This window comes from Bos taurus, chromosome 12 (assembly GCF_002263795.3).
Source record: "Bos taurus isolate L1 Dominette 01449 registration number 42190680 breed Hereford chromosome 12, ARS-UCD2.0, whole genome shotgun sequence".
NCBI classification, from domain to species: Eukaryota; Metazoa; Chordata; class Mammalia; order Artiodactyla; family Bovidae; genus Bos; species Bos taurus.
The window spans coordinates 53,060,406-53,074,736 of NC_037339.1; the positions used below are offsets into that span (position 1 = coordinate 53,060,406).

General features: G+C 43.5%; 1 protein-coding gene across 1 annotated transcript in view; it reads right to left on the reverse strand.

Annotated features, from left to right (window-relative positions):
* The window catches only part of EDNRB (endothelin receptor type B), a 29,160-nt gene extending 22,194 nt beyond the window's left edge, over positions 1–6,966 (reverse strand). Inside the window, 1 exon segment of the mRNA NM_174309.2 lies at positions 6,340–6,966. Coding sequence (NP_776734.1) covers positions 6,340–6,819 — 480 coding nt within the window. The 5' untranslated portion in view covers positions 6,820–6,966.
* Between the last annotated feature and the right edge of the window lie 7,365 nt (positions 6,967–14,331).

Below are 14,331 nucleotides of genomic sequence, written 5' to 3' on the forward strand. Positions count from 1 at the left end.
TACAAGAAGGACACAATAAGTAGTTTGTGAATAAGGAGAGATTCACCCTCCCATGAGATACTTAAAACACTAGTCTGTGGGTCAGTGCATACATAGCCCATATAAATACTGGCATAGTGATTCACGTTCTATTTTAGAGATAGATATTGATACATATATATGTGTGTATATATGTATGTATATGTGTGAACATATATATCTATATATATATATGAGGGCTTCCCTTGTGGCTCAGCTGGTAAAGAATCTGCCTGCAATGTGGGAGACCTGGGTTCGATCCCTGGGTTGGGAAGATCCCCTGGAGAAGGGAATGGCAACTCACTCCAGTATTCTTGCCTGGAAAATCCCATGGACAGAGGAGACTGGCGGGCTGCAGTCCATAGGGTTGCAAAGAATTGTACTTGTCTAAGCAGCTAGCAGTTTCACTTTTAACTTTTCATATATATATGAAAGTGAAAGTTGCTCAGTCACGTCCGACTCTTTGTGACCCCATGGACTATACAGTCCATGGGAATTCTCCAGGCCAGAATACTGGAGTGAGTAGCCTTTCCCTTCTCCAGGGGATCTGAGCCACCAGGGAAGCCCATATAAAGATGGCTTCTGACCAGGGCTCTCACCAGGGCTCCTGAGTCAGGGAGGAAATACTGATAAACAGATGTTGTGGGAGACTCAGCAAACTGAAGCTCTAAAAAGGTTTCAGATAATCATGTGAAATGCTGGAAATAAAAGCTTATTTCTCCTTCTCAGCAACACACACTGGGGTTGTCACTGTATTGCATAAGAACATCCAGATGAAAAATGAAATGCAAGCATCCAGAAAGGATGTTTAAAAATATGTAAGTATATATGTATATATATTAATATGTGAATATATTAAATGTTATAAAAATATGTAGATAAGTAGAGAGGTGAATATCACTGGTTACAGTACCTGGTACAATGTAACCAAGTAATAAATGTTATTAGAATGTGTATGAGTGTATGTGTGAATAAGAATGGAAACTGTTTTTTTTATTTTAGCTTTTGCCATTATAAGCATGACTACAAATAACATCTTTGTATAGCTTTGTAACATCTTACACAAACTCATGATTCAAACTAAGAGTACAACAATAACTTTGGGGGTCAGTATAGCAATGCCTATCAAAATTACAAAGGCACATATCCTTTGATTCAATAATTCTAATTCTAGAAATTTATCCTTCAACTATAGTCACACATGCGTACAAAGCCATACAAAAAAGTTATTTGTAGTCAAGTTTATAACGGCAAAAGCTGAAAAACAAGACAATTTCCATTCTTATTCACACGCACTCTCTCACACATTCTAGTAACATTTATTACTTGGTTAGTTTGTACCAGGAACTGTGACCAATGATATTCACCTATCTACTTATCTATACATTCTTATAACATTTAATGTATTTACATATGAATATGTATAACCATATATGTGCATGTGTGTGTGCTCAGTCTCTTCAGCCCTGTCCTACTCTTTGCAACCCCAGGGATGGTAACCTGGCAGGCTCCTCTGTCCATGGGATTTTCCCAGCAAGATTACTGGAGTGGGTTGCCATGCCTTCTTCCAACTGATTCAGGGATCAAACCCACGTCTCCTGTGTCTCCTGCATTGGCAGGAGGATTCTTTACTGCTGAGCCACTGGGGAAGCCCATATACACATAGACTTATATATTTTTAAAGGTCCTCTTTGGATGCTTGCATTTCATTTTCATCTAGATGCTCTTATGTAATACAATGACAGCCCTAGTGTGTGCTGCTGAGAAGGAGACACAGCTTTTATTTCCAGCATGCTTACATGCCTATCTGAAGCCCCTTTTAAGCTTCAGTATGCTGAGTCTCCCACAACATCTGTCAATCAGAATTTCCTCCCTGACATAGGAGCCCTGGTGAGAGGACTGACTCTGTCTAGAAGTTTCCAGAGAACAGTTCCTTGAAGGAGTTGAGGCAGAAGAGACACATGCCCTGAGGTTTGTCAGCGCTCATAGCAGCCCCTCCCTGAAAAGTCCCATCCCATTTCTACAGCTGCATCAAGGAGCACGGCTTTCAGCCAAATCTGTGACATTTTGTGGTTTGTCAACTTTATTGAACTCTAGAATTACTGAACTCCAGATTAAGTTACAGATTCATGTTGAAGTTTTGATACCCTGGGTAAACCAATAGATGACTTGCAGTATTATATGAACCTTCAGAAATTGTGAATGTATATTATATTATGTATTAATTATAATGCTCAGATAATGGTACCCCACTCCAGTACTCTTGTCTGGAAAATCCCATGGACAGAGGAGCCTGATGGGCTGCAGTCCATGGGGTCGCGAAGAGTCGGACACGACTGAGCGACTTCCCTTTCATTTTTCACTTTCATGCATTGGAGAAGGAAATTGCAACCCACTCCAGTGTTCTTGCCTGGAGAATCCCAGGGATGGGGAAGCCTGATGGGCTGCCATCAATGGGGGTCAAACAGAGTCAGACACAACTGAAGCGACTTAGCAGCAGCATCAGCAGATGGTATAGAATCCACCTGCAACATGAGAGACTCAGGTTGGATCCCTAGGTTGGAAAGATCCCCTGGAGAATGAAAGGGGCTACCTACTCCAGTATTCTTGTCTGGAGAATTCCATATTGGTCGGCATGAGGTCAAAAGAGTTGGACAAGTGACTAATACTTTTTCTTTCATACATAAATTATCTATTTATATATTAATTTATATAGCATATAACATAGATAATTAAGTGGGTTTTCAAGAGACTAGTAACATCCCACAAAAACAAAATTAGAAATCACCAGAGTACCCCACTTTAGGCTAAATTTAAATGATACTCATAATTCACTTAAGTTCCTTTGTGTGAAGTATAATACTTGACTACTGTGAAATTCTAAATGCATTTTTTAAACTTTTTAATATAGTGACACACTTATTTAAAGAAATAAGTGGCTTTTAACTAGTCCTGGATTAGATGTTTTTGTAAATAAAGACTTTAGAATAACAAACAGTGATATTATCAATGTTATACATTATAGATCATCTGAGGGGAATTTCAGGAGATAGAAATCTTCAGATGACAAAATTAAAACTGAATATGCTTCCCAAGAAGCCTACTGTGAAGTAGTGCATCACATAATTGCACCATTATACTCCAGTGAGGTCCTAACAATATTCCAGATTGGAGGAGGTCATGCTGTGAGCAGCTCAGTCTGTGCAGGGTGGGGGGTTCTAGGGCCAGAGGCCTGGGTTCAAACCCAAGTTTCATCACTTTCTAGTGGTGTGATATCATCAAGTTACTTCTTCATCTCTTGAAAATGCAATTTCCCCATCAAACAGGGGTGATAACAATACTCCTTCCATAGGCTTTCTTGTAGTGATTGAAATGAACAAAACCAAGTATACCATGCATAATAATGGTAACCATTATTATTATATCATGTCTCAAGTGACACATATTTATGCATATTATAAACATAAACCAAAGACCACTATGTAGGATTCAGTGATGGCAAACCTAGCAAGAGGACCTAATTCTAGGTGATGGATTAGTTCATAGCTAATAAGGATAACTACAGGGCCAGATTTGTAATGACTCAGAAACAGAAACATAGGTTGAACAGACTTAATGGTTTCAGGGAAAAGAATGTAACTTCCTAGGGAAATCATAAAAGAGTTTGAAAGGGAGGGAAAACCTGTGTGCCCCTTTGGGAACAGGCTTGTCTCTGGCTTATTGAATGTAATAATTTGGCCAGGCAGAGAAAGTAAGATGGTCCTGGAAGAGCTGATTTACATCTGGTGCCCTCAAACCTACCTTCCCTACAGGATTTCACCTGCCAGCTGACCTAGGAGTTAGGAGGATATCTAAGTGGGCTCACCACATGGGATTTCCTGGCACCTTCCTTAACAGATCTTTCACAAAACTAGATGCAATCTCCCTTTTCAGAAGGATCTTATAATGCTGGGAAAGATTGAGGGCAGGAGGAGAAGGAGGTGACAGAGGATGAGATAGTTGGAGAGCATCACTGACTCAATGGACATGAGTTTGAACAAACTCCAGGAGAAGGTAAAGGACAGGGGAGCCTGGTGTGCTGCAGTCCATGGGGTGGCAAAGAGTTGGACACAATTTAGCGAATGAACAACAATAAATCACTCATTTTAAAGGTTTTCACAACACCTTGTACTCTAAAGTTTCTTAAGTCAGGTTTGAGGAATGCCTCTGCCACATTAGAACAGTAAGACTTGGTCTGTAGGACTCCTAAAATGGGTTAGTTTTGGTTCTAATGGAGATGGGACTGCATATAAGGGACACATTTCAGCCCGTGCTTCTCCCAGGAAATCCTCAGAGTTCATCAGAACTGGTAGTCATGCAGGAAATTAGGATTTCATCTATTTCTCCCTCATTTCTGGGAGTGTTTCTTTCTAGGACCTGGCTCCTAATCTAAATACTATCTGTAAATCTTACAAATCTCTAGAATTCCTTAATGTCTGATTTTTTGGATTAGGATTTCCAGAAATTCATAAAAGACAACCTAAAAGCATCCTATCTGGTAACTTCTCCTGTCACAAAACTCTAAGAATTCCCCACAACCTTTTCCTAACCCTACCTGCCTTCCCCCTCCTCCCCCAATCTTGTACTGAGCCCAAAGCTAGCTTTAGGCAAATCCCCAAAGTACATTCTGAGTTCCTAACACTTTTGGGTTCTGTGTTTATGGGTGACTTTCTATTGCTGATTATGATGGGGATGCAGAGTTTTACATATTTGCATAGTCCTTTTTAATATTCCATCTCTTTCCCTTAGGCTGTTTTCTCAACGCCACAAAATTCCAGTTGGTGGGTTCCCTGGTGGATCAGATGGTAAAGCGTCTGCCTGCAATGCGGGAGACTTGGGTTCGATCCCTGGGTGGGGAAGATCCCCTGGAGAAGGAAATGGCAACCCACTCCAGTACTCTTGCCTGGAAAATTCCATGGACTGAGGAACCTTGTAGGCTACAGTCCATGGGGTCGCAAAGAGTCGGACACGACTTAGCGACTTCACTCACTCAGCAGCTTATTGTAGAGTTGAGGACACTGAGGTCCAGAGATGTTGGGATGTGTTCAGAGTTTCAAAGCAAGCGGGAGTCAAATCATATGGGGGTTTGTGTCCCCAAATCTTCATGCCCATTTCCTCTGATGCCAGTGGTAATCACACAATGATGTTAGCTACTGAAACTGTGACAGACTGCAGTTAAGTGTTCTTGGTCTTGTCTGCAAAGTAATTGATGCGGTGCAGTTCGCACTTTGGAACCTGACAGATTGGGCCTGATTTTCCTCAGCTCCATCACTTACTTCTTGTGAGAGCCTTGAGCATCCTATCATTGATAAAATGGAGTCATATCTACTCATAGGTTGTTAGAAGGAGGAAGGAAAAGTAACACATTTATCCCGGTGCTTGGCCCATCATAGGCATTCAGTAAAGACCAGATACGACACAGTCATGCACAGCAGATGAATATGTTTTCCCACTCACCTGTCTGGGAATCTTTCTCTTAGGCCATTTGTTTTCTAAAAACCTATTCGCTTCCCAAGGTTAGTATGCATATGAATCACATAGGTATTGTAAGATGCAGGTTCTGATTTAATAAATCTGGGGTGGACCTGGAGCTCTAACAAGCTTTCAGGTGATAACAATCTGCCAGTCCATGGTCCATCAAACTCTGAGCAGAGAGAATATACCTTTGTGAGTTGAATTTAGGGACAAGGTCCTTCAAGACCAGTACCTTTCAAACTACCTGGAGGGCTTGTTAAAATACATTTCTAACAAGTTCCCAAGTTATATTTAGGCTGCTGGTCTAAGGCAATGGTAACCCACTCCACTACTCTTGCCTGGAAAATCCCATGGACAGAGGAGCCTGGTAGGCTGCAGTCCATGGGATCACTAAGAGTCAGACACGACTGATCGACTTCACTTTCACTTTTCACTTTCATGCATTGGAGAAGGAAATGGCAACCCACTCCAGTGTTCTTGCCTGGAGAATCCCAGGGGTGGTGGAGCCTGGTGGGCTCCCGTCTGTGGGGTCGCACAGAGTCGGGCACGACTGAAGCGACTTAGCAGCAGCAGTAGCTAGGGGCTATGCTTTTTCTAGGCTTAGCAGGGGGCTACTGAAACCAGAAGGGTGTTCGGTTCCAATGATTATTGAAAGTACGGGGGGAAACGGGGTTGTGGGGCCGGAGAGTGGAAGTGGAGGAGTTGAGGGGGATGGCTCTTCTTGAGGAACCTCCCTGCAAAGACTTTCCCATCTTCCCGGGCCTAAGGGTGCGCCCTCCCATCGCGATCCTAGCAGGCACCCCTTACCTTGTAGGTATTGATGGGGATATCAATGATAATGTGCAGCAGGTCTCCGAGAGCCAGGCTGGCTATCAAGATATTTGGACCGTTTCGCATGCACTTGTTCTTGTAAATGATTCTCAGTAGCGTGGAGTTTCCGATGATGCCCAGCACGAACACTAGGCAGGACACCACCGTGTTGATGTACTTGAAAGTCTCCTTGATCTCTATGGGTCCATCGCACGGGGGTGGGGTGCGCGGTGGGATTCCCGCCATCCTTCCCCCTCTAGGAATCTGCGGTGTTGCGGACGATCGCGGGTCGCTGGCGTTGGACCTCCCGGGCCAGGAGGTCTCAGTCGGGGTCTCCATCATCTCTCCGGTCCCCGGAAGTGGCTGAGTGGCCCCGGCTGGCGGGAATTCCCTCTCTTCTGCTTGGATCCCCGCCACGCCGCAGGCAAGGATCAGCGCCACCAGGGCGCGTCCGCACAAGCTGGGCAGCGGCTGCATGCTGCTGCCTGCTCCAGAGGGAGTCGGGTGGCCGCTCCTCCGCTTTCCGAGTCTAGAGACCAGCAAGGGAAGGAAGACAGGACACCCGGGTCAGCGTCCCCAGCCACGCCCCTGCAAGCCGCTATCCTGAAGCGCAGCAGCGCCCGCACTCTCAGTGCGCAAAAGTATTAATAAGTCGAGCTGGCGCGGGAGTGGGGAACTCTGGCGCGTGGGACTCGCTTGCGCCCCTAGACCGTCCCTCCAGAGCCAGCTTTCGCTGGTTTTTCCTCCCCTGCGTCCCCTGAGGGGTAAATGACTCGCAGTGGGGCGGGGTATCCTGGAAGGGGTGTGACGGGGAGGAGAGGACGGGTGTCCAAAGCAAAGCTTTGAGCTCCTGGTGTGCGCAGAGGGAGCAGTATTCGTTCTGGCCAAGGGCGCGCGGGGACGGGGCAAATCAAGGCAGGTTAGAGATCAAGGGCATCGCCAGTCTCTGCTTTCGACTCCACAGCAACCCCGGATGCCGCATGTCTGGACTTTCAGACCCCTTCCTTCCCGGCTCCTTCGGCACCGCCCCCACCCCCCATACACACACCCCAGGACTGAGCCGGCTGACTCGGAAAATCTCCCGGACATCTCCACTTGGTCTATTTGGAAGAGTCTCTATCTGGATTAACTCGGAAGTTTCTATCCCCTTCGAGTGACTTCAGACACTCAAGCCCTCTCCTTCACTCCAATCCCATTTTAATCTGCTGTAGCTACAGGTTAAAAAACAAACAAACAAACAAAAACAAACCTAAGAAGTAATCCAAACTGAAGCCCCAGGATAAGGTTCAATCACAGATTTGAATTAAACACCAAGCAGAACGGTTACCTCTTGGTCCGGACGCACCAGGCAGGGACCTCCTTCCCCGGCGCGCGGCTGGGTTCCCGGCTGCCCGGGAGCAGAGCGCGCCTCCCTTCAGCAGCGGGAGGGTCTGGCTCTGACGAAACGCCGAGGGAATGCCTGACAGTGTGGCCTCCGCAGTTTGCTCGGGATCCTTGCTGTCCCAAGACAAGTACTTTTATTCATTCGCCCCTTCCCCATCAATCACCACCAGACTCCTCCCGTCCCTAGCGACCGCGCAGCAACCTTTCCCCTGGGGCGACGCCTGGACAGCGTCAGTCGGACCTGGCCGTTGCCATACTGGACAGTCCTAGGCCAGAGATGCGTCCTGAAAGGCTGTGGACATGTCATAGCTCAAAGCGCTTCAGATGACGAGTCTCGGCCAAGGGCAAGTTTTTACACAACTCCTGGCCCTCGAGGCGCGAGACTAGAACCTGGCTCTGAATTAAATGTGTTTAATGCCCGCTTCCTAGGTGGTGCTAGTGGTAAAGAACCCACCTGCCAATGCAGGAGACAAGAGACTAGGGTTGCATCCCTGGGTCAGGAAGATTCCCTGGAGGAGGATATGGCAACCCACCCCAGTATTCTTGCCTGAAGAAGGCCCATGGACAGAGGAGCCTGTTGGGCTACAGTCCATAGGGTTGCACAGAGTCTGAAGTGACTGAGCACAGGTACACACGATGTCTGTTAAGACTCCCCTTCCCCGCCCCAAAAGTTAAACATCCCACGGTGACACCTAAACTTCAATTAGTTGGGGGTGGAGGGTGCTCTTGGCTTTTAAAGAAAATTATATATGTATTTTAATTGAAGGACAATTACTTTACAATATTGTGATGATTTTTGCCATATATCAATATGAATCAGCCATAAGCATACATGTGTCACTTCCATCCTGAACCCCCACCCCCACCTCCCTTCTCACCCTATTCCGGCTTTGGGTGCCCTGCTTCATACATCAAACTCCCTGCTGCTCCTGCTGCTAAGTCGCTTCAGCTGTGTCTGACTCGGTGCAACCCCATAGACGGCCGCCCACCAGGCTCCTCTGTCCCTGGGATTCTCTAGGCAAGAATACTGGAGTGGGTTGCCATTTCCTTCTGCAATGCATGCATGCATTCTATGTCGCTTCAGTTGTGTCCGACTCTATGTGACCCCATGGACAGCAGCCCACCAGCCTCCTCTGTCCATGGAATTCTTCAGGAAAGAATATTGGAGTGGGTTGCCATTTCCTTCTCCAACATCAAACTCCCACTGACTATTTTACATATGATAATGTATATGTTTCAATGCTATTTTCTCAGATCATCCCACTCTCTTCTCCCACTGAGTCCAGATGTTTTCCTGTTAAGTGTCAAGTCTGCACTGGCCCCCACCAGCATGGAAGAGCTTGATCCTTTCTTCTTAAGCCTCATCACTGCCCTGAGAGAGAATTAAAATTCCTCCCTCATTTTCTCTAGCGGTGGCTCTTCTCTCTTCCTGCTGTGTCTTAAAGTGCTATTGTCAGTCTATCTCCAGATTTTATTACTGTCAGAACCTGATACCTATCGGGGGCATGAAAATAATCAGAGAGCTAACATTCAGATTTAGGATATTTATCAGCAGAGCCATGAAGTGAATTCTTCCTATCCATTCTTGAACTCAGTTTTTAAGAGGTAGAAAGAAATAATACTGGCTGAGAATTTTGGCCAGTTTTAGCTAGATTGTATAGAACGGAAGTCAGAAATTCAGGCTGTACAGTATATACTGGATGTTACTCTGCTGTCCTCCAGTCAGCTAAGTCCCCGTTGGATCTGTGAAATTTCAGACTCAGGAGGAGCCACTTCTTGCAGCAATTCACCTGGTGTCTAGGTGGGTCATTCGTAACTTCACAGCTGGTTAATGGCAGAGGTGGGACCAGAATCTTGGATTTGGGGGCTTCGATACAAAGTTTTCTGGGAAAATCTAAGTAAGAAATCAATTTCTATTTTAAAAGGTGAACTTTAAGTGTGAAATATGGTCTAAAGAACATGATTAAGAAGTAATGCTAAAGGAATGAGAAATATGGTCTAGAATTGTGAGTACTAATTCCAGATCTGGCTATTTTGAGCCCAGTACTCATCCTTCCTGTCTTGGTAAAAAACAAAGTCAACATTCAGTTGCTTCAAAACTGAGTCAAGTGACAATACAGAGTGTTATGTGAATGAGAAATTAAATGGATGAACTTGGAGTATACTGTGCTCAGTTTGGAGAAAGAAATGGCAACCCACTCTGGTGTTCTTGCCTGGAGAATCCCAGGGAGGAGCCTGGTTGCATGCTGTCTATGGGGTCACACAGAGTCGGACATGACTGAAGCATATTAGCAGCAGCAGCAGCAGTGCTCAGTTTTGGACCTGTCCTTCTCCCCTATGGCAGGCACATAGAGCCTTACAGATGGGGTTACTTTCTTTTCCCTCCTAGTCACTCCCCCATCTTCACTGCCATCTCCAGTCATGTTTCTGCCACCCTGTCCTGGATGTCTACTCTAAGCCTCACCAAGATCTCGCTCTCCTTTTTTCTCTTAGCACTTTAAGACTGTTAAATACAACTGAGCACTTGATCACATTGCGGCTTTCATGGCTCAAGGTTGATTTCATGTGTATTACTTCTTTTTCAGAACAGGGACAGAATGATAGGTTCTTTCTAGACCACCACAATATACCTGCCACAAGCTGAGCTCCAGAAATAATTTTTATAGATGTGATAATTACATTTTAAGTTATTTAATTGAATTATATTTTAACAATTGTAGTCATAAGTCTCAGGGTCAAAGCCAAAAATTAAGGTAAATATACACATTCCTCACCTGAAACTTAAAATACAATATTGGCTACCTACTCCAGGACCAGGTAACCTGGGATTTCCTGGTGACTCAGATGGTAAACAGTCTTTCTGCAATGCAGGAGACCTGGGTTTGACTCCTGGGTTGGGAAGACACCTTTGAGAAGGAAATGGCAACCCATGGACTGAGGAGCCTGGTGGGCTACACCCCATGGGGTCACAAAGAGTCAGAAATGACTGAGTGACTAATACACATACACTACAGGAAGAGGAACTAAAAAGCCTCTTGATGAAGGTGAAAGAGGAGAGTGAAAAAGTTGGCTTAAAGCTCAACATTCAGAAAACGAAGATCATGGTATCTGGTCCCATCACTTCATGGGAAATAGATGGGGAAACAGTGGAAACAGTTTCAGGCTTTATTTTTTTGGGCCCCAAAATCACTGCAGATGGTGACTGGAGCCATGAAATTAAAAGACGCTTACTCCTTGGAAGGAAAGTTATGACCAACCTAGATAGCATATTCAAAAGCAGAGACATTACTTTGCCAACAAAGGTCCATCTAGTCAAGGCTATGGTTTTTCCTGTGGTCATGTATGGATGTGAGAGTTGGACTGTGAAGAAAGCTGAGCGCCGAAGAATTGATGCTTTTGAACTGTGGTGTTGGAGAAGACTCTTGAGAGTCCCTTGGACTGCAAGGAGATCCAACTAGTCCATTCTAAAGGAGATCAGCCCTGGGATTTCTTTGGAAGGACTGATGCTAAAGCTGAAACTCCAGTACTTGGCCACCTCACGCGAAGAGTTGACTCATTGGAAAAGACTCTGATGCTGGGAGGGATTGGGGGCAGGAGGAGAAGGGGACGGCAGAGGATGAGATGGCTGGATGGCATCATCGACTCAATGGACACGAGTCTGAGTGAACTCTGGGAGTTGGTGATGGACAGGGAGGCCTGGCTTGCTGCGATTCATGGGTTTGCAAAGAGTCGGACACGACTGAGGGATTGAACTGAAAATGAATTACAGGCTGTACTAGGCACCTCATCCACAGGATCTTATTTACTCCCTCATCATAGTCTTTGGGTTAGGACTTGTTTTTCATGATTTTATAGGTAGTGAAATTGAGCTATAGAAATGCATGTAAGATCATGTAGTTGGTTAGTTGTTGGGATTACGATTTCAATCTAGGATTCGAATCTGAGTCTATCTGGTTATACAGACCATACTTTCGATTAACTCCATAGATTCTACACATATTTTTTTAAATTAATTTGGGAAAGCAGTATTTTAGACATCAGAATATTCAATTGAAGTTTAACCTTCAATTGACTGAAAATGGTAAAGGTAATGATGTGAAAGTTTTCTGACTTGCTCCTCATGAATGACCCTAATGAAGTCACAAGAAGTTGAGTCTCAGTTTCCTCTTTTGTAAAATAGAGGGAAAGGACTAGATGATTTTTAAAGCTGTCTCACTTTAATCCATCACTTTGACAGATAAGCTAACTGATCCTGTAAGTGTGTGAGTGTGTGTGTGTGTGTGTGTGTGTGCGTGTGCGCACGGGTGTGCGGGTGTGCTCAGTGACCTGAAAAGCAGAAAAGTGAGGAGAGATCTTATGCCAGACCTTATTTTTCTTCTTTGTACTTTCTCTGCTACTCATGCCTTGGGCACTATTACTACAGATACAAGGGTTTTTTTTCACCTAATGACTTAAAAGCCTTTATTGATAAACATTATTTATAAATTCATCAGTAGCTAAAGTGTTGTGTAAACACTTTTTAGTTGTAAATAGGAGAAAAAAGTTGGATCAAGTTTTAATAATTCTTTCCTGAAAACTTTTGGGTTTGAACTAATTCCACAGTTAGCATTTAGGAAGGGAATTTCTTTTTTTGACTTCGTAAATACGGACTCTTTTACAAAGTTGCTTTTATGAAGACACTTTTTGAAGTGCCCTAGGAAGTACTTCAAAATCCTAGATTGGCTAAAGTCACCAAAGACAGAAAGGGTGGTGAAGAACAATGTCCCACAATCCCTTTCAAATGCTTTAACTAGAAAGTCTTGAAGACATGGTTGAATGCACTCCAGAATTCTTTTCTCAAAGATGTTTGAGAAATAGGGAGCTCACCCAAAGCAAACCTTTTCTCCTGTTAAGAGAACAAAGAAAAAAGAAATCCCTTACAGTCACAAGAAAAAGCTAATGCTTTAGTGTGATCCCCTTGCTATGAATATACCTTTCGAAATCTACCTGCCATTCTCTAAACCATCAATGCTGGGGAACACAGTGTATGCAAAACAGAAAGAGTTGGTTCAGCTGCTCTCCACACATCTCCCCTAGGAACATCTGATGATCAGTAGTAAGGGCAAATAGAAGATTTAAAGTGACTGTACAAATCAACAGCAAACAGCCTGAGCCTTTCTATTTTTGAATTTTTCTCATATATTAAGTGACTGTAGCTATTTGGGCCTTATGGCTAAGGATGCCTTTTCAAGGCTTTCAAAGTGAAAGTATAATTTACATAAAGCTAAATGGACAGGCTTCCCTGGTGGCTCAGTGGTAAAAGAATCCGCCTGCCAATGCAGGAGACATGGATTTGATCCCTGGGTGAGGAAGATCCCCTGGGGGAGGAAATGGCAACCCACTCCAGTATTCTTGCCAAGAAAACCCACAGATAGAGGAGCCCGGAGGACTATCGTCCATGGGGTCGAAAAGAGTCAGACGTGACTTAGTGACCAAACAACCACAAGTGAACAGGGAGTAAGTGCACAGTTTTCACTGTTGGAAGACTTTTGGCAAATGCATGCTCCCTGTGACCCATACTTACCAGGGATTTTTGAAAATGCATTTATTCTTCTTTTAAAGTAGCAACATTTGAATATTTTGGATCTGGATACTATTCTTATGGAATTTTTTATTTAGACATCATTTCTACTCTAGTAACTTATTTTACACACGTTATCAGTTTCTGTGATTGAAACATGATTCATTAGAGGTGTGCTTATAATTTACAGACTCTAAAGTTTGAAACTATATTGATAATTGCTTGACAATACCCCTAAAGTCATGAAAGTTTGATAGGTTTTTAGTAACTAGAAATAAGACATAACTAGTTATCTGCTTAGAGGAAATATGAAAAATAGCAAGGCCACACTTCCTTTTATTTCCTGAGAAAAACAGCATAGTTCAAATACCTCAGGCTAAAGTCTACTTTAATTAAAGGACTTAATTAAAGGATTTGCTCTCTTGCTTATGGCTTAAGCAATTTTTATATTTCTTTCTTTGATGTACTTTTTGGACACCAGTGTCAGTAAAAGAAAAAAAAAATGAGTATAAGCTGGTCTACAAAATCCTTAAAACTATTCACAAGAACTACTTGGCACAACTTAAAAATATATTAGAAATCCCTTCTAAGCAAGCAGTCCGACCTGGACTCTCTTGGTTTGCCAGAGCACACTTAGCATTTACGGAAATTATTCTTAGTCCATTCAATCATGGACAAAATACTCCCATTTCTTGATATTAGAATAATCCCGTCATGTGTCAGGAACTCCTTTGGGTGGCTGTTATTTCATTGGGATATAATTTATGATGAATTTATAGATCATTTCTTCTAACTCTATTTTCTTTAATTTTCACATTTCCTCGTTTCCATTCTTTTAATATCCCAAAAAGAATGTTCAAAAAGATATTAGTCAAAGGAAGTTAGAAAGAAAAGAGAGAGTGAAACATGGGGATTTAACAATTCACTGTTGAATAAAGGAGAATTGCTATTTTCTTGAAGAAAGGAGTTCTTTGCAGTACAAAATAGAATGTGCTAGGAGACGAGAAAAAGAATTTCCACAGCAGGCTTTTTAAAAAATTGCGTTT